The sequence below is a fragment of the Apostichopus japonicus genome, chromosome 9, assembly GCF_037975245.1.
Source record: "Apostichopus japonicus isolate 1M-3 chromosome 9, ASM3797524v1, whole genome shotgun sequence".
NCBI classification, from domain to species: Eukaryota; Metazoa; Echinodermata; class Holothuroidea; order Aspidochirotida; family Stichopodidae; genus Apostichopus; species Apostichopus japonicus.
Window position 1 is genome coordinate 17,867,679 of NC_092569.1, and position 27,916 is coordinate 17,895,594.

General features: G+C 34.1%; 1 protein-coding gene across 3 annotated transcripts; it reads left to right on the forward strand.

Moving 5' to 3' along the window:
• The first annotated feature begins 561 nt into the window (after window positions 1–561).
• LOC139973518 (uncharacterized) lies at window positions 562–27,916 on the forward strand. Of its 3 annotated transcripts, none has more exons than XM_071980254.1 (8): window positions 562–698; window positions 4,205–4,250; window positions 4,880–5,049; window positions 5,631–5,895; window positions 6,487–6,701; window positions 6,963–7,268; window positions 7,984–8,251; window positions 9,809–10,577. In XM_071980254.1, the coding sequence occupies exons 1-8, from the start codon at window positions 609–611 to the stop codon at window positions 10,048–10,050; spliced, it is 1,602 nt and encodes a 533-aa protein (XP_071836355.1). In that variant the 5' UTR covers window positions 562–608; the 3' UTR covers window positions 10,051–10,577. The 3 variants fall into 3 exon arrangements, with proteins under 3 accessions (XP_071836355.1, XP_071836354.1, XP_071836353.1); XM_071980253.1 differs by lacking the exons at window positions 4,205–4,250; window positions 4,880–5,049; window positions 5,631–5,895; ... (2 more) ...; window positions 7,984–8,251; window positions 9,809–10,577 and adding exons at window positions 21,460–21,505; window positions 22,449–22,618; window positions 23,201–23,465; ... (2 more) ...; window positions 25,588–25,852; window positions 27,166–27,916 and having other exon boundaries at window positions 571–698; XM_071980252.1 differs by lacking the exons at window positions 562–698; window positions 4,205–4,250; window positions 4,880–5,049; ... (3 more) ...; window positions 7,984–8,251; window positions 9,809–10,577 and adding exons at window positions 18,241–18,358; window positions 21,460–21,505; window positions 22,449–22,618; ... (3 more) ...; window positions 25,588–25,852; window positions 27,166–27,916.

Below are 27,916 nucleotides of genomic sequence, written 5' to 3' on the forward strand. Positions count from 1 at the left end.
TAATGATCAAATATGGATTTCAAATTAAGAAATGAGATCTAATGAATTCTACTCTGACATTTGTTCATGTCAGATGGATTTTAAAATTCCTATAGCTAGTTTTCTATACCGCGTCCACTGAATTAACGGGGTAACAAGGAGCAATGTGAGTGGGAAGTGTGACTTGCTCTCACTTTTTCCAGACCTATTGTTGGCCTTTTTAAACCAATTCGTTCGGTAATATGGTTGGTTATGCCACAGAAATACTGACAACTCTGCAATACTTTTATACTTATTTATTTGTCATTGTATGTCATATTGTTTATCTTAACGATGCCAAGAAATGAAAACTAAACATGACGTATGGTATTGCATCATTTCAATACCTTTTAAGGTAATAACATGTACCGTACTGTAGTGGTGCCATGAAATATGAACATAAACCACGTGAGCAACGACTACCCTTGACAGGAATACTAATATAATAATAATATGTCTAGACGAATGAGTATAAGAATGGTTGCCTACCACCACTGTATTATCCCGGTTCATTTCGTATCGGGCGTTATTGTCGCACTATGGATTTGACATTCATTCCAACTTTATACCGCAAGAGGTAACTTTGCACAATGTTGTACTTGTTTAGAAGACATCGTGGAGGTTTAACCTCTCTGTTTCTCATCATTTTTATTTCCAGCAGCGTGTCTTCTCAAGGAGGGGTAAATTTTTCCTTTTTTTAATATTTCAGTCGTAACATCTGTCAAATTACCGTTTCGATGTTTAAGCAGTACACAATTGATTGTTTTTGATCTGCAGTGCTAAACCCTCTTTTGGTGATTTGCTTGCACTTTATCGAAGAGTTAAAAAATATTACTTCAAAAATTGTAACTAACAGTGCCAATGAAGTCGAATTCGGTAGTCACACCTACTTGTTGTTAATTTATCGTTTCTTTATTTGATTTGTCTCTATTAGTTAATTGAGCAAATAGTAACGTAGATTATATTTACAAATATGTATATTTAAACATGTTAGTTCCCTTAACTACTATACCAATGACTCTGTATAAAAACATCTTACGGAATTCTTCAATTGAAGTACACGTAATGACTGGATATGAAGTTAATCTGCGAAATATCGAGACACTGTGAATTGTAAATTACGTTGTCGTTGAAAATGAGAAGATACGGACTGTATTTTGCTAGCTGCGATGTGTACTGTGTATGCCTAAATTATTGCGAGTTATATATACGTAATATTTTGACCGACATGAAGGAATTAAAAAGAATATTCCAATAGTAAAAAAATATACACCTTATGGATGTCAAGTTATCGCCTCGTTATTTGATTTTACTCTATTCGTTAAGCAAATAGTAGTATAGAACACATTTACCAACTGGTATACTTTACATTATTTCCTAAATTCCTAAAATAATGATTTCTTAAAAAAAAAATATCAGACGGATTCCTTTAATCGAAGTACAAATAATTACTGCATATAAAGTTAATATGCAAAATTTATACACATTTTGAACTGTAAAATACATTGTCATTGAAAATAAGAAAATACAGCGTATCTTTAGTTAGCTGCGTTTTGTACTTAGTATGTTTGAATTTGTGCGCGTTTTTGTTGAAGAATAAACCTCATATCTTGGCAGGCACGTATACTAATATACCACATCATAAACAGTAAGTCGTTATTCTTAAATTACTCTATAACAGCTAAACTTTATATTCATACTTTCCGAAGTCTTACTTTGTTTAATTTTATATACTGGATGGCAATGGGAGAGCTAACTTCTAAATATTATTCCACAACAATTTACACATTAAATTGATTATATAAAATCATATATTATTATATAAAATTGAAATAAAAAAAAATCGCATATATCATTTACGACATAAGATTCATTCTTAGAAGTCTTCTTAAAATCAAAATCGAACAAATGACAAAAAAATCTTTATCAGTTTTGTGTGATTGCTTAATTAATAAATTTCTTTGATCTTAAAAATCCCGATCCGACTCATACCTTAATTAACTTTGGAAAGTTAAGACTTTTCATAGACCACTGCTAATTATAGGAAACATTTTGTAACATTTATTCTGAATTGTTTCTTTTTATATGTTAATTTCAATATATTCAATGCCGCTATCATATATAAAATATTCAGCAAAAGAGAAATCATGGCTTCGAAAATTTGGTTTGCTAAAATTTACTAACCAGTTAGGAAAAAAAGAACGAATAGCAACTGCACATTTTCTGTGCGTCATTTATTGACATCGAAGGTTCAGTCGGTGTAATTTTAAATAGGTTTTTGAGAATATTCAGCTTTGATAAACATCTGCCTTCTTGAAAACTTTAGCATTATCTTATAAACGCAAAGAGGATATGGAAGGGTCATTTTGTGGAGTGTCACTTGTTTGTTTAAGTAAACAAATCATTCTAGAACAATAGTCTATTCTGTCTCTGGGAACGAAGTGTAATAGTTGATTGTGTCCCTCAAATGCTACTTTATTGGAAAATCATGATAACGTACCGTAGTAGTTAAAGACTTATTATTATTGTGACAAACTATTTCGAAAAAAGTCATTAAGCAGGATGCTAACTATTGAACTTAGAACATTTATTGGACAATCATGAAAATGTACCGAAGTAGTTAAAGACTTTCTATTATTGTGTCAACCATTTTATTGAAAAGTCATTACGCAGGATTTCAACTCTTTTCTCCTCAATTCAAGTCTAGGTTAGAATAGATAAAATAAGTCAACCTCCATTCATAAACAGTTCTTTTAGTTGCATGACAATTGATAAATGCATATCATTTCCATTTGTTTAAGATGTGCATAAATCGTTCTTTGGTCTGACAAAATAGTATAGCGTATCGTGTACATTTTGTTCATTGTAATATCAAAATGCGTTTCTTTGGTCTAACAAAAATGTTTAATTTGTCTTTCCATAGAATTTAATGCTTCGTATGCGCTAAATATGCATAGTCGATAAAAAATAAATAATTCCGTACACTAAATACCCTGTCGACTTAATTAACGACTTAACTAGTATAAATTATTAAGTTTGTGTACTAAATTAATATAAATGAACGATTACAATGAGGTAAGTCAAACTATATACTGACTTTACTCATCAAGACGTTGCTGTTGTAAGAATTGTCAACTGATTTAATCGCTGATGTCGTTGTCGGTACTTTTAGGAAAATTTGCTATATATATATATATACCAAAATTAACATTTGCGCCACATATACCAAATATATTTATCATCGTTGTAAGAATAATATCAGTATTGTAAGAATTGACTGTTTATCATTTATCAATTGCTGTTAAAAGGTGCATCATTGGCCGTTGAAAGGATTGTCAATTGATTTAATCATTGATGTCGTTGTCGGTTCTTTTAGGAAAATATACAAGATAATGTTATCAAGACGGTGCTTCCTTTCATTGCAGCATTTTTAACGCGCTACAAAGTCTCATCATATTTACGCTTAATCCAAACAGCTGTAAATACAAGTAAAACGAATTTGTTTCTATTAATAGTCACCATCATTGAATGTGTGTAAAAGTTACATTTTTTTCTTCATTTCCAACATAAATATGAGTTCCATTTTATCGAAATTCGTGAATAGACATTGCAGAGGTGAAATTTTTAAAGAATTAATTTAATGAAAAATGTTCATGTGAATTAATTGAATTACATATTGCATTAGAAAAATACTATATTTTGAAGGTTTACACGTTTCTTTCATAAAATTATATTTTCCACAAGAAACTCTATCGAACAGAATATATTGTTTTAAACTACAAAGAAGGCAAAACCTAATAGAAATAGAGTAAATATTTATTGTCTAGAAGAAATTAATCGGCTTCAAAACAAGCTAAATGTATGAGACATTAAACCTAAACAATATAATTACAATGTTTCAAAACAATTCTAAACTTAAACGTTCGTCGGTCTGTGTTTTGTACTGTGAGAAACGCCATTTTTATCGGTGTACTGTCAATAAGTCTTTTTTTTACTTGTACTAAAATTACAAGCAGCTATGTGAAATATTGTAATTGATATATGATAAAATAAAATTAAAGAATTACCTTTACAGAAGACAATGTAAAATATAAAAAAAAATATTGTAACGTCACATTTTACTATATAGTAGTATACTGTACTTATTGGACAATTATTTTATTGAATTATTTTGCCCTTATTTTAGCCGGAACGTCAAAGGAGGGTAAATGACCACGGAGACCAAACTTTGAGTGAGTGTACTTTTAAGTGTTTAAACCTTTAAAACGTTAACGACATTGTAACATTTTCCTACCTTTATTTCCTCTCCCCTTCACTGATCTCAACCGCAAGTGAACCTCCACAGAAAATATAAAATTATAGTCTTATCTTTTACAGACAACTATATTATAACATTTGGAAAATGTTCAAACGTATATGAAAGTATATGATATAGAAATTGTTTGGAACTTACCGTGAAAGCCATCAGATCTTGTTAACATAGCTATTGTAAATAAAATAAGAGCTTTGCAATTTCAAATATTGACCGTCTTTAAATACGGTTTTTGGTAACTTACCAAATATTGCACGGATTGACTTCATTTAAAAAGAAAACTTTAAAATTGGAAACTGTTTGAAATAATACAGACCAGATATTAATAGTAACTACATATTAAAATCACATCTAACTATTTGCTATGCCACATTTTTCTATACTGTGGTCAGGAAATGACGCAAGTGGTTGTGACGATTGACATAGTAAACACTAAAGGTAGGCTATATGATCTCGGTTTCTCAATGCTATGAAATAAAAACAAACTATTGTTGAAATCTCTTAGCTTGATGTGAGGTAGGCTTATGTTGTGATACTTTATCCTTTTAGCGTCATCGTTTTTCTTCTACCAACGTGCTGAATACCCACGAGACTGCCATGAAGTGCTAAGCCAATGTCCATCGTCTATAAACGATGGTGTTTACGTCATCAAACCAGATGGCTATCCCGAACCTTTTAAAGTATATTGTAACAACAGTCTAGGTGATGGCGGATGGACGGTAGGTGTTGTATTTCATACTGTGAATATTGCGTTTTCATTGCAAGATTTGTCACCAGAATTGAAATTATTCTTGTTACAATAATACATTGTTCATACTACAGAACTTTTTATACTATAATGATGTAATAATATATAGATTGATGTTACACATTGGGCTCGGCAAGCTTTACAAAATATTTATGTCTTACCAAAAGAAGCTGTTCGATTCATCTGTCATGCTCCTTCGCAAAATCAACCGAACCATATCTAAATTCCAACATAGATTTCCAATACGTTTTAATACTTTTCACATATTCCTGACTTAAGTAAGAATACTATATTGGCGAATGGTAACGCAACTCATATATTTGTCATGTTTATATCATATTCGTTTCAATATTTATTAGATCATTTGCTGTTGTTTGTAAGTGATTTTAATTTGTTTTTTAATATCTCATTCTTCTCTTCCTGCATGTTGTTTGTTCCATGTTTCAGTATAGTTTGCCTTTCGTTCGTTTCTCAGAAGTCTTACAGCTAATAGCTAACGGTCTTACAATTCAATCAGTTTGGTATTTTTGATATCTCAAATTATTTGAACAGGTCATACAGAGACGACAGGATAGTTCAATCAACTTCAATCGTACGTGGGACGATTATGAAAATGGTTTTGGTTTCCTTTCTCATGAATTTTGGCTCGGCAATGAGAAAATATCCTACATAACCAATCAGAAGAAATATCAGCTACGCATGGATCTAACCACAGCAACCGGTATTTCATTCTTCGTGACGTATGAAACTTTCCGCATCAGTGACAGCTTCAGTCATTACAAACTGGTTAGCACCGGAGAGTATACAGGAGCAGCAGGTGGGTTATTAAACTGATAAACTTCTTAACTGGACACATTTCTCGCCCGAACTGAAATTTAATATGTTTCATTAATGAAATTAAAATATTGCCATTATTGCTTATTCACACACGTTTCAATTATTTCATGATATTATTTTTTTTTGACATGCAGTGTGATAAAGAGCGGGACTATTCCGCTTACTAACAATATGCCTCCCAGCCTCAACCAAGCTGACACCCATGCCATAAACCAAGATATATTTGGAAGAATTAGCTCGTTGTTATATTCAATATTCATTTTGAAGCATCTAAATTGTCTTTCCCCCATTAGCACTTTGTTGGGCCTTGCTATCAAGCACTCACCTTAGACGTAATTTCTTCATAAATAGATGTATTTCGTTCATCTACTAAGGGCAGAGGGCGGTTTGCTATTTATTTCATTGGTTTATTTAGATGTGTCATTTAAGCTGTCAAGCATGTTTCGCATTTTTCTACAATATCAAATCATAACTTATTAACATGATGTGTTATTGAGATGATAGATCATCAGACACTTTGCATAACGCTCCCTTTTTCTATATCGTAACTTAATTGTTATTCCTATTCCAGACACATACTTCGACTGGTGTTCTACCAACAAGGTTCTCAACAGGTGTAAATGCGAAGGTTCTTGCGCCGATCCTACATGCACCGAATCATGCTCAAGAACACCCACTTGCGTTTGTCCCGATGGGTTCTTGATGGACGGGAAAGATTGCATACCTAGAGATAATTGTAGTTGTTTCATAGAGGAAGCAGAGAACGGTCAAGGAGTAGTTCTAGCGGTAAGATTTCATGTCCTTAATGTTGACGTATCAAACTAATTTACAATGAGGAGAAAAGCCGGAACAAAACAGCTATTATGGTGCTTGAAATTATTAATTTTAAAAACGTCAAAAATTTTTCCTGCAGCTGCTCTAATTTTATGAAGGAATGTCACATATTGCACAGCTTATTATGTCTCCACATTTAACATTGAGTGATCCCATTAAGTGATTTAAGTATCGTGTATCTACTTGAAAATGCTCACCGTTTTATCTCGATAGGAAGGTGAAGTATATGTGAACCCTTCTTGTACTAAACGATGTTCTTGCAACAGCGGTCTGTTAAGCTGTGATGATACATACCGGTGCAGTCCCAATGGTAACTGTGAGGAACGACAAAGCATATTACAGTGTTACTGTAACACAGGGTACACGGGCGATGGAGTCGAGTGTACTCAATCCACTTCCGTCGACTGTGGTAGATTGAGAGGAGCAACATCGGATAGTATCCAAAATATACAACCAGCTGGGTGGACAGATGGGCCATTTCAGGTCACGTGCGATGTCACAGATGGAGGAGGCTGGTTGGTAAGTCATTAATCGTCCACCTAAATGTTTTTTGTTATTTCAAGGATAAATATTGGTAAAGTTCAATTTACTTAATTTTCATAGCCATTGTTGTACTTTTCTTGAATTTCAATGCTGATTATAGTACGAAATGTAGTGGTCCATCTGGACGCTATAAGATATTTAATCTCACCAAAAAGGTTTTTAACTTTGAAACTTAGTCTAAAGCGGTTCCTGTCTTGGTGGAGTTGATGGTCTATCAAGTTGATTGGTTTTGGTTTCCTGTCTCGTGGAAGACTTTTCTGATATGAATATTTCTGTAATTTTAGAATAACTATTATTTAAAGTAAGTCTAGATTATTTTCTATCAATTTGGAGAGTCATGTATATTTCGTCCTATCTAGACGATCATTATTCTCCATGATTAGAGAAGTTATATTTATAATGTACAATTGTAGTTGCCTAGATACGTTGCTTTTGACATGTCTTGTTCGTAGTTAATTGAAAAGAAAGTGCATTGCATGATGAGATCATTTCATCATAGGCATGAAAATATAAGCTTCACGTCTACTGTTGGAGAAGCAATGAACTATTTTTGACTTTTGCATATGAAGTAATACCAAGTTTATGAAAATGTATGATAACCCTTGCAGGTAAATAGTAACTATTTATTAGAGATCAATAACCAGCTTTTTAAATGATTAAGTCCTTTTTCTTTTAATCACTGAACTTACAGGTCTTTCAACGCCGTGTTGATAGTAGCGTCGACTTTTTCTTATACTGGGACGATTACAAAGATACTTTCGGCGACGTCGATGGAAATTTCTGGCTTGGGAATGACAAACTTGCAGCCTTGACGAGCCAAACTCAATATGAACTAAGAATAGACTTTGTTTCCAAGTCTGGAGAACATTACTATGCTAAGTACAGTTCCTTCAGCGTAGGCAACGAGGCAACTAATTACTTACTCAGCGTCAGTGGTTATGACTCTTCCAGTACAGTAGGTGAGTTGTTGTTCTTCTTTCCCAACTATATTTAGTAATATGATGGTGTCTGGTAGTCAAATAATATGATAGTTAAATGACCTATGATTGAACGGACTTCTTTCAGCGGTAATGAAATATGAAAAATGTGTAATCACCATATTAATAACAGGGTGATTAGCAAGATAAGGTCTTCTGTTTTGGAGTTTTCGACAAGAGACATTAACTACCACAAGCTAGAAGCTTTAAAGATTGACAGAGAAAGCAACAAATCTAATGAGAATCCACTATTAACCTTTCATTAAAAAGAAGCAATATTATACGTACGATAGCAGCTACATGTGCTGTAAATTAAACTAGGCGATGATATTTACATGTCATTGAACGTAACAACGTCAATAAAACATGAATTAGCTGCATCGAGATGAATCAATGTATCCAGGATCGTGCGGATATCGCAAGAACCTCGTAGATATTTATTGTAAATGTGACTGTTCGTCGTAGATTCTCACCACGTTGTATCGACCAGGCTGGACATATGTAATATGTTTGTAGCATGCCGTAACGTCCCATTGTAGATGACATGGAATACCAGCTTTAAGTGTAAAGTAAAATAAATGGAGCTCCATAATCACAATGTCAAATGGATATGGCCACTTAGGTGCTGTTGTAAGATGATGCTATCAGATTTATTAAAATGTTATGCAGTGCAGCCTCTAATAAACCCCTCCCACACTAAAAATAAATAAAATAAAAGGGAAATAAATGTGTAAATACATTTTTTGTATCGAATATTCTATTAGTGATTGGGAGAACATTGTAATTTAATTTGGTAACGGCTACAACCTGTCATTTAATTAAGTTTTCCAATTTTCAGAAAGAAAATAATGAACCAATGGTGTTGCAATATCATATTCCAAAATATTGTAACTTTTGATTTACAATGGTTAGATATACCGTATTTTTTATGAAGGGAGAGAGGTTAGTCATTTTGGAATCTCCAGAGTGGTATAACTGAAAACTAAAATCCGAAATGAAGTAAAATAAAAACCGGCGTAATGTCACACTGTCATCGATATGCAGAGCAATTATAATATCAAAAATAATAATTCATTTAGTTTGATATAATGAACAAGCACGTGTTCAACCGATGTCTTATGTTAAGTACCTCCAGTGGCTCAGGTCGAGAGCTATCCCGAACACACGATCACATTTTCACATTTTTTTTATCCCTACAAAATATTAGTCCTATGACTAAAATTGGAGCAAACTTTCAGTCGATATGTACACACACCGTATCTTTCCTATCTAGCATTACGCATACAAAAATGCTGAGATGTATGCGCGATTACATGTTTTGACCTTTCACAACATCCCACAATAACTCATAAATAGTACATCTCCTGGTTACAACAAAAAAGCGAAAGATAATTATAAGAGCAAAACTGTCAGATGTTAATAATTAATAGCTCCATGAACTGACCAGTCAATATTTTATATTACTATCAAAATTATAATATATATCGCCCTCATTTCGTTTTTTCGTTATTTCATACACTCTTGTTTGTTCTTACCTAGGTTACGACGCTATGGATTATCACAACGGTCAAGAATTCTCTACACGCGATCGTGACAACGACGATAATTCTAATTATCACCTTGCCCGATATTATAAAAGCGCATGGTGGTACGCTTATTATTATTATTATGGTGACCTCAATCGACGGTACACTGGATCGTATAAGATTTATTGGTATAATTTCCCTGGCGGTCATTACAACATAAGGTCAACAGAAATGAAAATTCGGCCTCGAACCTGATTTAGTGTTGAAGAACCCAAGCGAAGAAGACATACGCCTACAAAAGACATTTTGTGGATGGTTTTCGTTCAAACACAGTTCTCAGTTATACTGTGAATAACTAATTTAACAGTGATTTCATAATGCAACTAATTTAGCACTTAAAGTCTACCCTACTGTTGGGATTCAAACTCCTCAAATTCCATTCGTTCGATGCATTACTTTTGATGAACCTCGCTGGCCAGAGTATTCCAGATAACAATAAACCATCTGGACATGTAGTTACAAACACGCTCGAAGAGTGATAGAACCGGGAGGGAATTTTCGAAATACTCTGACTGTATTGTAGATTTCAGATAAATCAGTATTCTCATTGGAAAAAGAAATGCGTGGTAACCACTTGTTAATCACTGTGGATAAAGATTTCACAACGCTGAAATATGTGTGGTAGAGACTTGACAATACTGAATAATGATCAATTTGACATAATATGAAATATTTGTTGAAATAAATATGCATAAACAAACAAAGAAATAAAGTATGCGTTGTTCTCTTTCTACTAGTATAACGTCCACAAATTATTTTTATGTCAAATGACTAGCACAAATAATAATTTATTGACTCATACAAAAGTGCTTTACGTTTACCTAACAAACCATTACCGACTAAATTTTTTCTACCTTCATGAGGTTTGTGCCTGTATGAATAGGGTGATTAATGCATCCATGTGTTTTACAGAGCCTCTAGCATTGAAAAGAAAAGACAAAAACGCATTATTTTGTTGTCATTGACGATTATTTTCCCGACTTTATGGTAAGCCCTTTATGTTTTAGTAGGCTAACATCTTGAAGCCTCATAAATTTTTACGAGATATGATTCTAACACCAACAAAAAATTAGACTTGGTAAAATGTCATTGGCGGGAGATATGTATTGAAGTATACTGTGCAAACAAATTTAATACCTGTCTAACAATGTAGTTAGTAGATTTCCGACTGGGATTATAGTTGTTTTAAACACTTACAATCACATACTCATAATCAAGTTTGCAAATCCTTCGAAAACGTTCGATACTATTGCTTTGTCGCCGCTCGAAAGAATATCTGTCTTTGAAATGTGCAAAGTTTGATATTTACCAATCTTTGCGTTTAAACATGCCTTATGCTTAACCGGTGAGTTTTTGAGAAAAAAATGTCGGAAACTATCAAACAGTTATATTTTGGGAAAAGGGTCGTCATTTCAAGATACAATAATCGAAGTTTCCAAACTACTATATAGACAACTTTCAATTTTAGATACATTACCGTGGTCAAAACTTCAGATAAAATGGAGACTATAACCATGGAGTACTAATCTTTCTCTCGAGAACATCAGGAAGATTTATCTTGAACTCAGGCATTAATGAAAGAGGCTTCATCCTTGACCTTGAAAATACGGACAGGTAAGTCAAACAGTAGACATTTTATGCAGGCACAGTGGCGTAGCACAAGGGGCGTGGGGGGAGGCGACAGCCCCCATAAAAGCTTGTCGCCCCCACTCGCACCCCACTGGGATTTTGGGTGTCGAAAAAAATACATGTGCGAAAAATATATCATTGATCTGAATGGTTTCGGATCTCCATGATGACCACTCATGAACGACCCTTCGACCGCGGACCGGCAGTAGGCTATAGTTGCTGAAAAACCGGACGTGACATAGCGCATGTAGGCCGGGTTTTTACTTCTGGTACGTACCCTGATGCTCTTAAAACCGCTAAAAAACCAAACTTCCAAGAAAAGGAGACAATACTATCGCTGAGAATAGGTCTATCAATGTTAATAATAATAATGTTTCAGAGGCAATCTTTTTATGTCAGTTGGACATATAGTTCGGTCATTCAGTATGTTACTTGGCTGAAAGCCCAGTCAATCTTTTCTTATTTTCAACGCGCAATTTACAGATTTGTCGCAAAATGTAAATGCCGGTGTCAAACTCACAATTTTGTGGTATGACTCCCAGGACGGCAAGTCGATAAACTCACATGCAGTCGCGGCGGATGGATTCCTTCGCCTATAGTATATCCGGGGACAATTTGGGGCATCGTTCCTATAGGCCTATATGAGGCCCTGGGGTCATTCCTTGACCGATTTGGTGCAATATAATGTGCCCATTTCGAAGTAAATATATTCACAGATTGTTTATTGCCATGGGTTTGAACAAATGAGGGTTATTCCATCCTGAAACATAGGGCAAAATGCCTCTGGGGTTTCCAGTTCGCCGCATCATTTGTCAACTTGCACTGGGTTCTAATGTTGATCTCAATTGGAATCACTAATAACAGAAATAATCCACCAAAATTAAGGCCGCATGAACTTTATTGCAGATTTCCTTCATGACGAATTTGTAATTTTCTCCCGAAATCACGCAACTAGATGGCGCTATCCAGCCTGGCAAGTGCCATCTCCAGCGATCTGGCAGATATTGGAATCTGATATTTTCTTCGTACGCTGCGCGCCAACCGATGCCGATTAGACAGTACTTGCGGCCGGAATACTCGAATCGATTACGCCCCCTCAACCACGTTTCAATCGGATTGACGCCCCTGCATACAAGGCCTGGGAAGTGTCATTTCCGACGATCTAGAAGGCCTTTTTAGCTAAAAATATCGTTACGCTGCTCGCCAACCCATGGGTAGCTCCGCTTAGATAATAACAAGACGCCCCCAGGAAATGGTCAAGACCCCCCAGCGACCCCTCCACTGAAAAAATCCTGGGCACGCCACTGTGCAGGCATTTAGTTTAGAACGCTGTCTTTAACGTACGACCTGTGTTAACTACCTGTTTACGACCTGTATACCTAATTTCCGAAGGTGGACAATAAATTTAATTCAATTCAATTCAATTCAATAATACACTTTGAATCACAATTTACATTCTTTGTGTTACACTTTATTCGTTTTATTGCGGACAAACATATTGAATTTTAATCGAAAATTTTATGCAGTAATAATTGTTCATATCAAACAAGGACCTACATAGGTTCGACTACCGACGTGTGGCAACTGATTGAAATATATATATATAGATGTTAGAATTCTCTAAAACGAAGAATATTATGTTCATTTATTGAACAGGATTAAATGTATTCTTTCTACATATTCTAAGTAACAGATTTGCTGGAATTTCATGCCAGGAGTCGGAACTGGGATAATTTCGCGACCGTGTCCTTTTTTTCGTATTTAGCTAGTTCCGAAAAAATGAGAACTAAAATATTCGGATTTTATCTATTTATTTTCTTAGACACCTTCATAATTACCAGGTTCTTCCCTCGGTACAATTTCTCTCTTCTTCAAATCAGCCATGAGATGTATCATGTCTTACATTGCTTAATGCGCTGATAGTTTAAAACCTTTGTAAGTCAATTAAATCTTGCTGCTAACGTAGTAGCTGCAAACAACGAGATCGGATACAATATTCGTAAAAATGCGTCCTTTTCTATGATTTTCTCAACCTCATTGACCCCACGATGCCATAACGACATACATAACTAGCTTATCTATTCAAATTTAACTTCATATGGTGAAATAAACTCGAAAAATATACAACATTTAAAGTTTGTTATTCTCGAAGTTAGTTTTCTGTTAGGATCGCAATAAAGCCCGTCCATAATATGAATGTTTAAATTATATTAACGTCATTGAATAATGAGGTAAATCGTTTTGACTTTCCTGGCGTCGTAAGCAACTCAGTACACCATTATGTTATACAACACTATGCTTTATTTGTGTAAATTGAGTATTGCTGTGATATCGACGCAAACTTTTCGGATTGCTGTGAATAAATATTTTGAGCAACGGCTTATAAATAAACATATTAGCGATTCGCTGATTGGTTGAATTCAAACTAGTGGATTTGGAGAAATGTATGCGATTAATTTTAAATGAGTAATTTGTCAGGGAAAATATTTGGCAAATATTTTAGTTTGCTGTTTTTTTTTTTCATGAATACATATATAAACAACTCGATGGACTTTCAAAAGTGTTGGAAAACAAAGAAAAATGCAAAAGCTGCTTTACTATGTATTAAACAGTATTTTCTACGAGTTGATATGGACATGAAATGCATGTGATGATCGTTAAGTTCATTAAGAAAATGGTCGAATTTTCATCACAACGAATCTTAGGTTACAATATGGAGTTTTAGTGAAATGGTAATTGATGATCTCTCCGTTGCTTCCACTGTGGTCTTCATTTGGGTTATTATTCATGCACACAGCTCGACAAATACTGCTGTACTGGAAATTGTTACATAAAGGAGCTGTTTTGGCACTCCCTGTTTTTTTAGTCCCATTGCAATGTGTACATTGTGTATCAAAAAGCCACCAGTCGCCTCGGTGCTTAAAGGCACTGTAGACTCACCCCAAACAGCTTGCGGCCATCTGAAAAAGTTAATTTTCAGTTGCTTGCAAGTAACGTTTTGTTCGTGTCGCTACAAAATGCAGACAGTAATGAAGCCTAATACCTTAATTGTTATCTAAAGCTGGACCTGCTATGTCCATCGCTGTATCGTTTGTATACCGTGCTGTGGGTATTGACCGCAAGTGTATGTACTGACTGTACACTAGTGTATAATTACCGACGGTAGCAAGCTGTGTGTGTATTTTCTGGGATCGATGGTGGTGTTTAACCAGGGAGTTGTTGGTTTAACACTTCTGTTACACCTCATTCGAAACTAGGTCAAATTACCGGCATTAGACGTTTCTTTTTGCGAGAGTCTTGACACCCTTTAACGACGAAGTTTTAGGCTACATTCGTAAGTATTACTTTTGTGGTGCCGAAAGATTTACCTCTGCTCTTTTAGGGACAGTTACCTGGAAATGAGTGTAACGGGAACACTTAGAGGTAAGAGGACTTGAGAAGTTTCAACAGGGTACAACAAACTGCTGATACGCCAAATATAATGACAAACACGGAAAGGAGAAGAAAAAGAAAAGGAAATAGAAGGCGCTAAAAGCAAACAAACCTGTGTTTCCGCTAGGGCTGCCCAGTTGATTCATTATGTAGTTGATGCTTTCAGAATGTGTTTGAAATTCCTTCCGCTCTGTACGCGGACACCCTAACCAAGTAGGCTATGGACGCTGATTGTATGTCCAGAGGTTCGAAACCGGTAAGGGAGGTCGTAATTCCACTGTAGGTTTGTTTGTCACCTGTATTGAACAATACTAGTTCTGTTTTTGGTGACATATTTTGCCTTACTCTAAAGATCAAACATGATGCTATCCAACTATATATCCACCTATATATCCAACTATATATATATATATATATTTATTTATTTATTTATTTATTTATACGCTGCTTTTCTAAGGCCAACGATAAGGTCAACGATCCAATCAAAATGTTGTGTTCCAGCCGATTCACACAGAAATTACAGTAATTACTGTAACTCTTAAAGTTTTGTACCACAGTTAAAACTGGATCGTGTTGAAAAATTTGAAAAATCGATAGCATGTGCTATAAGGATTAAAGTAGTAATTGAGGATTTGTGTAATCACGAAATATCCCAACAACTTGATTTGTTGGAATTACACATACCCTCAGTTCTTACTATAATCCTAATAGCACATACTACCGATTTATAGCGCGATCCAGATTTTACTGTGGTAAAAAACTTTCAAATTTACAGTAGTTACAGTAGTTACTATATAATAAAATATTCCAAAAGTGTCAGTATAAATGTATAAATGAAATTCTACGAAAAATATGTCTAACTGAAATGATTTAATCTGATATTTATTGTGGCAAATTACTTCACGAATTTCCTTGCATGAAGGTGAAAACAAGTCAAAGAAAATGCATTGTTCAACATGGTAGTTACAGTCAATTACATATTCAGTTTATTTGTGTTTCTCATAATTGCTTTTCGAGTTCTGGTGTTTTCAATCTGAAATTTCTCTAGCCATCATGAACATATACATTTTCAAAAGGAATGGGGGGAGGGAGGATTTTGTCTCAACTGGTCTTAGGTAGCAATTAGGGGGTAAAGAGGGAATTATTGACCACGTTTCTGAAATAAATATAAAAAAGAGCAGCAAGGAGCCATTTAACTGCAGACTTGTGTATTTATTAACTGTTGTAAATAACACTCAATAGCTACTTGAAAGAACGAAGGAGTAATCTAACAAGAATGTTAAGGGGGCATCTGGTAATTTTATTAGATGGCCATATTTCCGCAACTGTAGTGAATGTGAACCGTCTGTCCATAGTGTCACATCTACAGGAACGATATTAAGTTTCAAAACAATACAGAGAAATATTTCATGCGATCCTTCAATGCTTGCACAGAGTTCATGTGCCCAGTCTTCACAACTCTGACATTTCATCCTCTGCTCTCCAGCATTGCTGTAAGCTTTTTTTTTTTGCAATTTAGACAGGGCCAGTCTTTACCTTTCTTGGGACAATTAAGTTTGCCTGCTTTAGGTGGATTAATCCTTTTTTTATACGTTTTTGGTCTTTGTTGTTTTGATTGTTTATTGTTTACCATCTTATTCGTATCCTTCTGTTGGTGATCTAGTTTTCGTTTGTAAATAGAACTGGTGAGAACTTTAGCGTGGTTTATATTTCTTTTATTTCTTAGTTCCTTAGAGGACCATGATAACTCACCGAACAACAACTCATGCTCCGGATAGCTAGTTCATGATGTTACAGTTGTAGATGGGTTGACATCAATTGCTGTTGATGGTACTATAGCATAGCTAGTTCCTGATGTTTTTGTTATAGCTGGATAGATATCACTTGCTGATGATGACAATATGGTAGAACTAGTTCCTAATGTTTCTGTTATAGCTGGATATGTATCACTTGTTGGTGCTGATACTGTAGCAGAACTATTTCATGATGTTTATATTGTAGCTGGATAGGTATCACCTTCTGTTACTGATACTCCAGCAGAGCTAGTTCCGGATGTTTATGTCTCATTCCATCTGCACCATACATCAACGTTATTACATATTCTCCATGATGGAAGTTCTCTATGGCATTGTTTCACAAATTAACAGAAATCATATCCAATGAACTCAGTACTACGTCGGACCATAATAAGTCTTCCATTTACTTGTATACCTGTATACAGTAATGTAAGACATTTCTCTCAAAACAGACTGAAAAGAATAATACAGATCCATTGTAGCTATCGTTTCATTTTTCCGGTTATGCACACATTTTATCTGTAGGTCTTTATTTTTGTAGGCCCGTTATAAACAAGTACCTGGGAAATCCCAAGAACGAGGAAATAGCGAGTTTATACTGGGCGTGTAACACTACTGTCCTAGGGACAGTACTAAAGGAAAGTATTGAATTTCCAAATCCGAACTGTTCCAAAACAGAATCTTCTAATCGACTTGATTGCGTTGGCACACAGAACAAATAAGGGAATAAATAAAGAAATAAGCAATTAGTAAGTAAAAATGAAAGATTTAATGCTTCAAATTTATATTTGTTATAGTAATGGCAACTACAAATAATTAACGTCCTTCTTCGAAAAGAAAACTAATAAATTAGCAACAATGTATCATACCATTTGTGCCTGTTTCAAGTAGAAGGGAAATATAAAATTAAGAATGTTTGATGGGAGAATTTTTACCAAGAGGATCACTATTGATTTTAATTTAAATACGTCATATATATAAAATGATTAAATATGGATTTCGAATGACGAAAAGAGATCTAATGAGTTCAACTCAGACATGTCAGATGGATTTTAAAATTCCTATGGCTTATTTTGTATACCTCATCCCACTGCATTGACGGGATTGCAAGTAGCATGAGAGAGGGGGGGGGGGGGTTCTTGCTCCCACTCTTCCCAGACCTATTGTTGGCTTTGTTAAACACAGCTATACTGACAACTCTGCGATATTGCCATACTTATTTATATGTCATTATATGTCATATTGTTTAGCTTAACGATGCCAAGAAATGAAAACTAAATACTACGTATGGTATTGCATCATTTCAATACCTTTTAAGGTAATAAATTGTACCGTACTGTAATGGTGCCATGAAATCTGAACATAAACCACGTGAGCCACACCGACTGCCCTTGACAGGAATACTAATATAATAATAATATGTCTAGACGAATGAGTATAAGAATGGTTGCCTACCACCACTGTATTATCCCGGTTCATTTCGTATCAGGCGTAATTGCAGCAGTATGGATTTTACATTCATTCTTACTTTATACTGCAAGAGGTAACTTTGTACAATGCTGTACTTTTTTAGAAGACATCGTGGAGGTTTAGCCTCTCTGTTTCTCATCATTTTTATTTCCAGCAGCGTGTCTTCTCAAGAAGGGGTAAGTTTTTTCCTTTTTTTATTTCACTCGTAACATCTGTCAATTTACCGTTTCGATGTTTAAGCAGTACTCAATTGGTATGTTTTTTTATCAACAGTGCTAAACCCTCTAACACTCTCTTTTGGTGATTTGCTTGCACTTTATCGAAGAGATAAAAATATTACTTCAAACATTGTAACTAACAGTATCAATGAAGTCGAATCCGGCAGTCACACCTACTAGTTGTTTGATTTTTTTTAGTTTCGTTGCTTGATTTGTCTCTATTAGTTAATTAAACAAATAGTAAATAGTGTAGAATTAGTGTACTCTCTTTTGCTAGCTGCGATTTTTACTTAGTATGCTTGAATTTTTGCGTATCATTCTGTTGTAGAAACGTAATATTTTGACAGACGTGAAGGAATTAAAAAGAAAATTTCAATAGTAAAATTATATACATCATCATCAACCTATTAAGTCACACTATGAGGATGTCAATTTAAAGCTTCGTTATTTGATATTTCACTATTCTTTAAGCAAATAGTAGTATAGGACACATTTACCAACTGGTATTGTTAATATCATTCCCTAAATTCCTTTAATAATAACTTTGTTAAAATAGTTCAAACGGATTCCATTAATCGAAGTACAATTTATTACTGTATATAAAGTTAATCTGCAAAATTTAGACACATTTAGAAGAGTAAAAAACATTGTAATTGAAAATAAGAAATACGGAGTATCTTTCGTTAGCTGCGTTTTGTATTTAGTATGTTTGAATGTTTGCGCTATTTTGTTGAATAAACCTCATATCTTGGCAGGTACCTATACTAATATACGACATCATAAACAGTAATTTGTTATTCTTAAATGGGTTACTCTATAACAGATAAATGAGTTAAAGATTTTCAGAACGCTAAAGCAATTAACTGTTTGTCTACTTGACTGACCAAAGTATGTCTAAAATACTAAAACCGATAATGTATCCCTTAATTTTACTCCTACTTTTTACCTTTTCCTTACTGATTTATTGACAGTTACAAGGGTATATCAAGACTTCTTACTGTACGGCTAAATTGCAATTCAGATATAACTTTAATCTATTTATTTTCATAACTAGGTTTTTCATCCACACATCCATAGCAAAAATGTATCATTCATATAGCCTAAACTTAATATTCATACTTTCTGAAGGTTTACTTTGTTTAATTTTCTATACTGGATGGCAATGGGAGAGTTAACTTCTAAATATTACTCCACAACATTTAACACAACAAATTTATTTATCGAACACAACGTTTACGTCATAAGATTCATCCTTAGAATTATATCTTCTTAAAAATCAAAAGCGAACAAATGACAAAGGTTCTTTATCAGTTTTGTGTGATTGCTTAATAAATAAATTGCCCTCATCTTTAAAATCCCGAGTCGACTCATACCTGAACTTACTTTGGAAAGCTTAGACTTTTTATATACTACATGCTAGTAATAGGAAACATTTTGCAGCATTAATTCTGAATTGCTCTTTTTAAAAAAAATTTTGAGCCGTCATTTATTGTCAAATCTTTTGCCATAATAACAAACTTATATCAAAAAAAAAGAACGAAAATTAACTGCACATTTTCTGTCCGTCATTTATAGGTATCGAAACTTCAGTTGGTATAATTTTAAATAGGTATTTGGGAATATTCAGCTTTGAGGAACATCTGCCTTCTTAAAAACTTTAGCAATATCTTATGAACACACATTGCATATGAAAGGGCCGATTTGTGGAGTTTTAATCTCTCAAATTCTACTTTATTGGAAAATCATGATAACGTACCGAAGTAGTTAAAGAATTAATATTATTGTGAAAAAAAAATATTTGTGAAAAAAGTCATTACGCTGGATGCTAACTATTGAACTTAGAATATTTGTCGGACAATCATGGATCAGTATTTAAAGACTTTCTATTATTGTGTTAAAAATTCTATTGGAAAGTCATTACGCCCATCAAGCGTTCTTTGGTCTGACAAACAGCTCAGCGTGATGTGTACTTTTTGTTCTTTGTAATATCAAAATGCGTTCTTTGGTGTAACAAAAATGTCTAATTTGCCTTTCCATAGAATGTAATGCCTTGTAAGCGCTAAAGATGCATGGCCGATACAAATTAAAATTCCGTAACACTAAATATTAAGTTTGTGTACTAAATTAATATAAATGAGCGATTACAATGAAGTAAGTCAAAAGATTTACTGACTTTACTCATCAAAACGTTGCTGTTGTAAGAATTGTCAATTGATTTAATCGCTGATGTCGTTGTCGGTACTTTTTGGAAAAGAACCGACACTTTTATGGAAATTCGATTTTTTCTTCAATTCCAATATAAATAAAAAGTTCTGTTTTATCGAAACTCGTGATATCATAATGCAGAGGTGAAATTTAAAAAGTAATATTTTATTAAACTTTTTCATGTGAATCAATTAAAATACATAATGCACTAGAAAAATCTGTTATTTTAAGGGTTTACACATTCCTTTTTAAATTATATTTTCTACAAAAAAAAAATAAATATCGAACAGAATATAATTGTTTTAAACTATAAAGACGTATAAAGAACTATTAAGACGTAAAAAGAAGAATATAATTGGTTTAAACTGTTAAAACGTATTAAAACCTAATGGAAATAGAGTAAATGTTCATTGTCTAGAAGTAATTGATTGGTCCAAAACAACCTAATATATGAGACATTAAACCCAAACAAAATATTCCCAACATTTTTAAAGACAATTTCAAACTTAAACTTTCATCGGTTTGTGTTTTGTTCTGTGGGAAATGCCATTTTTATTGGGTTACTGTTAATATTCAAAGTTCATCTCAATTGAGGGAAACGTTTTGAACTAGCAGCTCTCTACCAATACAGATAAACGACTGAGTCAATACGTCTTTTTTAACTTGTCCTAAAATAACAGCAGCTATGTGAAATATTGCAATTGATATATAATAAAATAAAATACAAATTGTGACTTATCTTTCCAGAGGTAAATGTGAAAAAAAAAATTGTAACGATGTCACATTTTAATATATAGTAGTATAGTGTATTTATTGGACAATCATTTTATTGAATTTTTTTGGCCTTATTTTAGCCGGAACGTCAAAGGAGCGTAAATGACTACGGAGACCAAACTTTGTGTAAGTGAATTTTTGAATGTTTAAACCTTTGAACGTTAACGACATTGTAACGTTTACCCTTTCTACCCTTTCTTTCTCTAACATTCACTGCCTCAAACACAAGTGAACTTCCACAGAAGATAGAGAATCATAGTCTTTTCTTTTAAAGACAACTATATCATAACATTGGGAGAAATTCCAAACATATATGAAAGTATATGATAGAGAAATCGTTTGGAAATTATCGTCAAAGCCATCATATGTTGTTTAACATAACTATTGTAAATAAAATAGGAGCTTTGCAACTTACAAGATTTTAGTTTTCTTTCAAGATACATTTTTTTGCTATATATATATATCACAAATGATTTTCGAGTTGGATAGCATCATGTTTGATCTCTAGAGTAGGGCAAAATATGTCACCAAAAAACAGAACTAGTATTGTTCGATATAGGTGACAAACGCCTACAGTGGAATTACGATCTTCCTTACCGGTTTCGAACCTCTGGACATACAATCAGCGTCCATAGCCTAGTGGTTAGGGTGTCCGCGTACAGAGCGGGAGGCCCGTGGTTCGAATCCCGGTGGAGGCTGAAAGTTTTTTCACTGTTCTTGATTTTCCAACTTATTAAGATTTTCATTTATATATATATATATATATATATATATATATATATATATATATACATACATATATAGAAATGTTGAATGTTGAAATTTTTCAGACTAGTCAATAATAGTAACTAGATATTAAAAATCACATCTACCTAATTGCTATGCCACATTTTTATACTATGGTCAGGAAATGAGTTGTGACGATTGTCAAAGAAAACAGTAAAGGAAGGCTACATGAACTCGGTTTCTCAAACAATTGTCTAAGCAACTATGAAATAAAAACGAACTGTTGTTAACATCTCTTAGCTTGATGTGAGGTATGCTTATGTATAACACATTTTCCTTTCAGCGTCATCATTTTTCTTCTACCAACGTGCTGAATATCCACGAGACTGCCTTGACGTGTTCAATCAATGTCCATCGTCTATTAACGATGGTGTTTACGTTATCAAACCAGAGGGCTATCCTGAACCTTTTGAAGTATATTGTAACAACAGTCTAGGTGATGGTGGATGGACGGTAGGTGTTGTATTGTACACTGTGAATATTGTATTGAATTGGAAGATTTGTCTCCACAATTGAAATAATTCTTGTTTTAATAATACATTGCTCATACTACAGAACTTTTCATATTATTATGATGTACTAATATATAGTTCATGTTACACAGTAGGCTCGGCGAGCTTTACACAATATTTATGTCTTCCAAGGAAAAGTTGGCCGAATCATCTGTCTTGCTCCTTTGCAAAAGCAGCCTAAACCATAGTGTTATACCAACATGGTTTCCCAAGACGTTTTAATACTTTCAACATATTCCAGGCTTTAATAAAAATACTATATTGGCGAAAGATAACGCAACTCATATATTGGTAATATTTATATAGTATTCGCTTCAATATTTTTCGGATCATTTGGTGTGGCTTGTAAGTGATTTTAATTTGTTTTTATTATCTCTTATTTCTCTTACTGCAGGTTGCTTGTTCCATGTTTCAGTACAGTTTGCGTTTTTTTTTTTCGTTTCTCACTAGTCTTACAGGTAATAGCTGACGGTCTTGAAATTCAATCAGTTTAATATTTTGATGTCTCAAATGATTTCAACAGGTCATACAGAGACGAGAGGATAGCTCAATCAACTTCAATCGTACGTGGGACGAATATGAAAATGGTTTTGGTTTTCTTTCTCATGAATTTTGGCTCGGCAATGAGAAAATATCCTACATCACCAATCAGAGGAAATATCAGCTACGTATAGATCTAACTACTGCATCCGGGTTTTCATTCTCCCTGACGTATGAGACTTTCTGCATCAGTGACAGCTTCAGTCAATACGAACTGTTTAGCACTGGCGAGTTTACCGGAGCAGCAGGTGGGTGATCAAACTGATAAACTTCTTAACTGGACACATTTCTCGCCTGAACTGAAAATATGATGTTGCGAACCGTTAAACAGTGAGAGTAAAATATTGCAATTTTGCTGATCACAAATGTGTCAATTATTTGATTATATTAACATGTTTGACTCGCGGTGTGATGCAAAGAGAGACTATTTCGCTTACTAACGATCTGCTTCCAAGCCTCAACCAAGCTGACATCTATGCATAAACCAAGATATCTTTAGGAGAATGAGCTCGTTGTTATATTTAATATTTATTTATAGCATCTAAATTGTCTTTCCCCCATTAGCACTTTGTTGGGCCTTGCTATCAAGCACTCAGCTCAGACGTAGTTTCTTCATAAATCGATATATTTTGTTAATCTATGAAAGGCAGAGAGTGGTTTGCTATTTTCTTCATTGGTTTTTTTAGATATGTCATTTAAGCTGTTAAGCATGTTTCGCATTTTTATACAATATCAAATAATAATGTATTAAAATGATGTGTTATTGAGATGATAGATTTTCAGAAACTTTGCATAAGGCTTTATTTTTTATGTCTTAACTTAATCGTTATTCCTATTCCAGACACAAACTTCGCGTGGTGTCCTACCAACAAGGTTGTTAAAAGGTGTAAATGCGAAGGTTCATGCGCCGATCCGACATGCACCGAATCATGCTCTAATAAACCCACTTGCGTTTGTCCCGATGGGTTTTTGATGGACGGGAAAGACTGTATACCTAGAGAGGACTGTGGTTGCTTCATAGAGGAAGCAAAGAACGGTAAAGGAGTAGTCCTGGCGGTAAGATGTCATTTCCTAAATGTTTAAAGTATCAAACTAATGTATAATTAAGCCAAAAGCCGGAACTAAACAGTTATTATGGCGCTTAATATGATAAAATTAAAAATGTCAATCATTTATGATGCAGATGCTCTAATTTTATGAAGGAATGTCACTTATTGCACTGCTAATTATTCCTTGACATGGAACATTGAGTATTCCCATTGAAGGATATTAGTATCATGTGTCTACTTGAAAACGCCTACCGCTTTATCTTGTTAGGAAGGTGAAGTATATGTGAACCCTTCTTGTACCAAACGATGTTCTTGCAACAGTGGTCTGTTAAGATGTGACGATACATACCGGTGCAGTCCCAATGCTAACTGTGAGGAACGACAACGCATATTACAGTGTTACTGTAACACAGGGTACACGGGCAATGGAGTCCGGTGTGCTCAAGCCACTACCACCGACTGTGGTAGATTGAGAGGAGAAATATCGAATCGCAAGCAAAGTATACAACCAGCTGGGTGGACATCTGCACCATTTCAGGTCACGTGCGATGTCACAGATGGAGGAGGCTGGTTGGTATGTAACTGATTGTCCATTCATGTGTTTGTTATTTCAAGAAACAATATTGGTAACGTTCGATTTACTTAAATTTCATAGCCATTATTGTACGTCTCACTAGTTCCAATGCTGATTAAAGTAGGAAATGTAGTGGTCCATCTGGACTCGGTAAGATATTTAACCTCACCAAAAAGGGTTGTTGACTTTAAAACTTAGTCTAGAAACATTCCTGTCTTAATGTAAGGGAACTTGGTAGTGGAGTTGAGAGTCTATCAAGTTGATTGGTTTTCGTTTCCAGTCTCGTGGAAGACTTTTCTGATATGAATAACTCAGTAATGTTATCATAAGCATTATTTAAAGTGTGTCAAGATTATATTCGATCAAACTAGAGAGTCATGTATATTTGTATTGATAATGTACAGTTGTAGTTGCCTTGACACTTTGCTTTTGACATGTCTTGTTCGTAGTTATTTGAAAAGAAATTGCATTGCATGAAGAGATGTTCAAATCGAAATTCGATTCTAAATTCATATCATCATATTGATGATAATACAAGCTCCACTTCTACCGTTGGAGAAGCAATGGAATATTTTTGATTTTTGCATCTACATTAATACCAAATTAATGCAAATGTATGATAACCCTTGCAGCGAAATAGGTACCGTTCATACGAAGTCCTTTACAAATATTTACTACAAGATTAATGTTGAAAACCAGCTTTCTCAATGATTTAGTCCTTCTTTCTTTTAATTACTGAACTTACAGGTTTTTCAACGCCGTGTTGATGGTAGTGACTTTAACCTATACTGGGACGATTACAAAGATGGTTTTGGTGACATCGATGGAAGTTTCTGGCTTGGAAATGACAAACTTGCAGCATTGACGAGCCAAACCCAATATGAACTAAGAATAGACTTTGTTTCCAAGTCTGGAGAACCTTACTATGCTAAGTACAGTTCCGTCAGAGTAGGCAATGAGGGAACTAATTACTTACTCAGCGTCAGTGGTTATGACTCTTCCAGTACAGTGGGTGAGTTCTTCTTCTTCTTCCCCAACTACATTTTACAATGTGATGTGTCTGGTAGTCAAATAATATTATAGCTTAATGACCTATTATTGAACGGACTTTTTTCAGCGGTTATGAAATACGAAAAATGTGTAATCACCATATATATCAGTAACAATGAGATTAGCCAGTTGAGGTCTGTAGTTTAGGGGTATTCGACTATAGACTTTGACTTCGTTTAAATCATCTTTGGGAAGTTACCACAAGCTAGAAGCTTTACAGATAGAGAAAATAAAAACTAGGCGATGATATTAACATGAAATTGTAAACATGAATTAACTGCATCGAGATGACTTGATGTGTACAAGGTCGGGCGGATGATGGATAAACCTCGTAGATATTTATTTTAAATATGACTGTTCGTCGTAGCTTCTCACCACATTCAATCGACCAGGTTGGACATATATTATATGTTTTTAGCATGCCGTAACGTCCCGGTGTATATGACATTAAATACCAGCTTTAAGTGTGAAGTAAAATACATAGAGTTCCACAATCATAAATGTCTAATGGATATGGGCAGGTGACGTGCTGTTGTTAGATGATGCTATCAGATTTATGAAAATAGTTATGAAGTGCAACCTCTATCAACCCCCCCCCCCCCTCTTCCAAATTAAATGTATAACAAATTGTTGAAATGAAATATTCTTTATGTGATTGGGAGAACATTGTAATTAGAAGGGTGTGTTTTTTCCCTAAAAAATATTAGTGCTGTGACAAATATTGGAGCAAAATAACAGTCAATATGTACACACATCATATCTTCTCTAATTTCGTTCTATAACTGTTCGCGATTTCATACTCTTTTTCCACCCAAGCCGAAAAGGTGTGAGCTTATATTTGTTCTTAACATGTAGCATATTATGCATTTATATGCCAGGGTGTTATAACACACTAACACGTGCTATGTTTTGGGAGCATGCGAGAGCTAGATATGTTAAAGATATAATACAGTAAATCGTAGTGGTATTATATAATATATTTTTTTATTTTTTTTTTTATTTTTTTAAATTTTTTTTAAATTTTTATATAATATAAAATATTTTTATATTTTATATTTTTTTTATTTTTTTTATTTTTATATAATATAAAATATTTTTATATTTTATTTTTTTATATCTTTATATATTTTTTTTAACACAGGCCACAATAAAATGTGCCTCTAGCATAACACGTGTTATAACACATATGCATATAAATGCGCAATATATTCAAGTCGAAAACGCTATTATAAGCAACTGTACAATTCGGTTCGGGTGCTTTTTCTTCTTACCTAGGTTACAACGGTATGGATGATAGCAACGGTCAAGAATTCACTACACGAGATGAGGACAACGACGACTATTCTAGTTTAAACCTAGCCGAGGTATATAGTAGCGGATGGTGGCACTATGATTATTACTACTATTATTCTTGGAACTCTTATCATTGTGACCTCAATGCACCATACACTGGATCTTATACCATCTATTGGTTTAAATTTCCTGGCACTCATTTCAACATAAGGTCAACAGAAATGAAAATACGACCTCGAATCTGATGAAATGTCGAAGAAACCAAGCGAACAAAACGCACAAAATACATCGTGGATGTTTTTCGTCCAAATACCGTTATCACTTAAAGGCCCTTTGTAAATAACTAAATCAAACTTGATTCCCCAATGGAAATCATTCAGTACTTAAAGTCCACCCTACTATATGGATTTATGATCTTCAAATATTCCATACGTTCGCTGGTCAGATTAATCCAGATAACAATAAACTACCTGGACAACAAAGAAGAGTTAGCGATGTTCCGAGTAACAGACACGCTTGAAGAGTGATAGAACCAGGATGGAATTTTCGAAATACCCTGACTATATTGTAGATTTCAGATAAATCAGTATTCTCATTGGAAGGAAAAATGCGTGGTTACCATTTGTGAACCACTGTGGATAACGTTTTTACAACGCTGAAATATGTTGGGTAGAGACTTGGCAATACTGAATAATGAACACTTTGACATAATATGAAATATCTCCTAAAATAA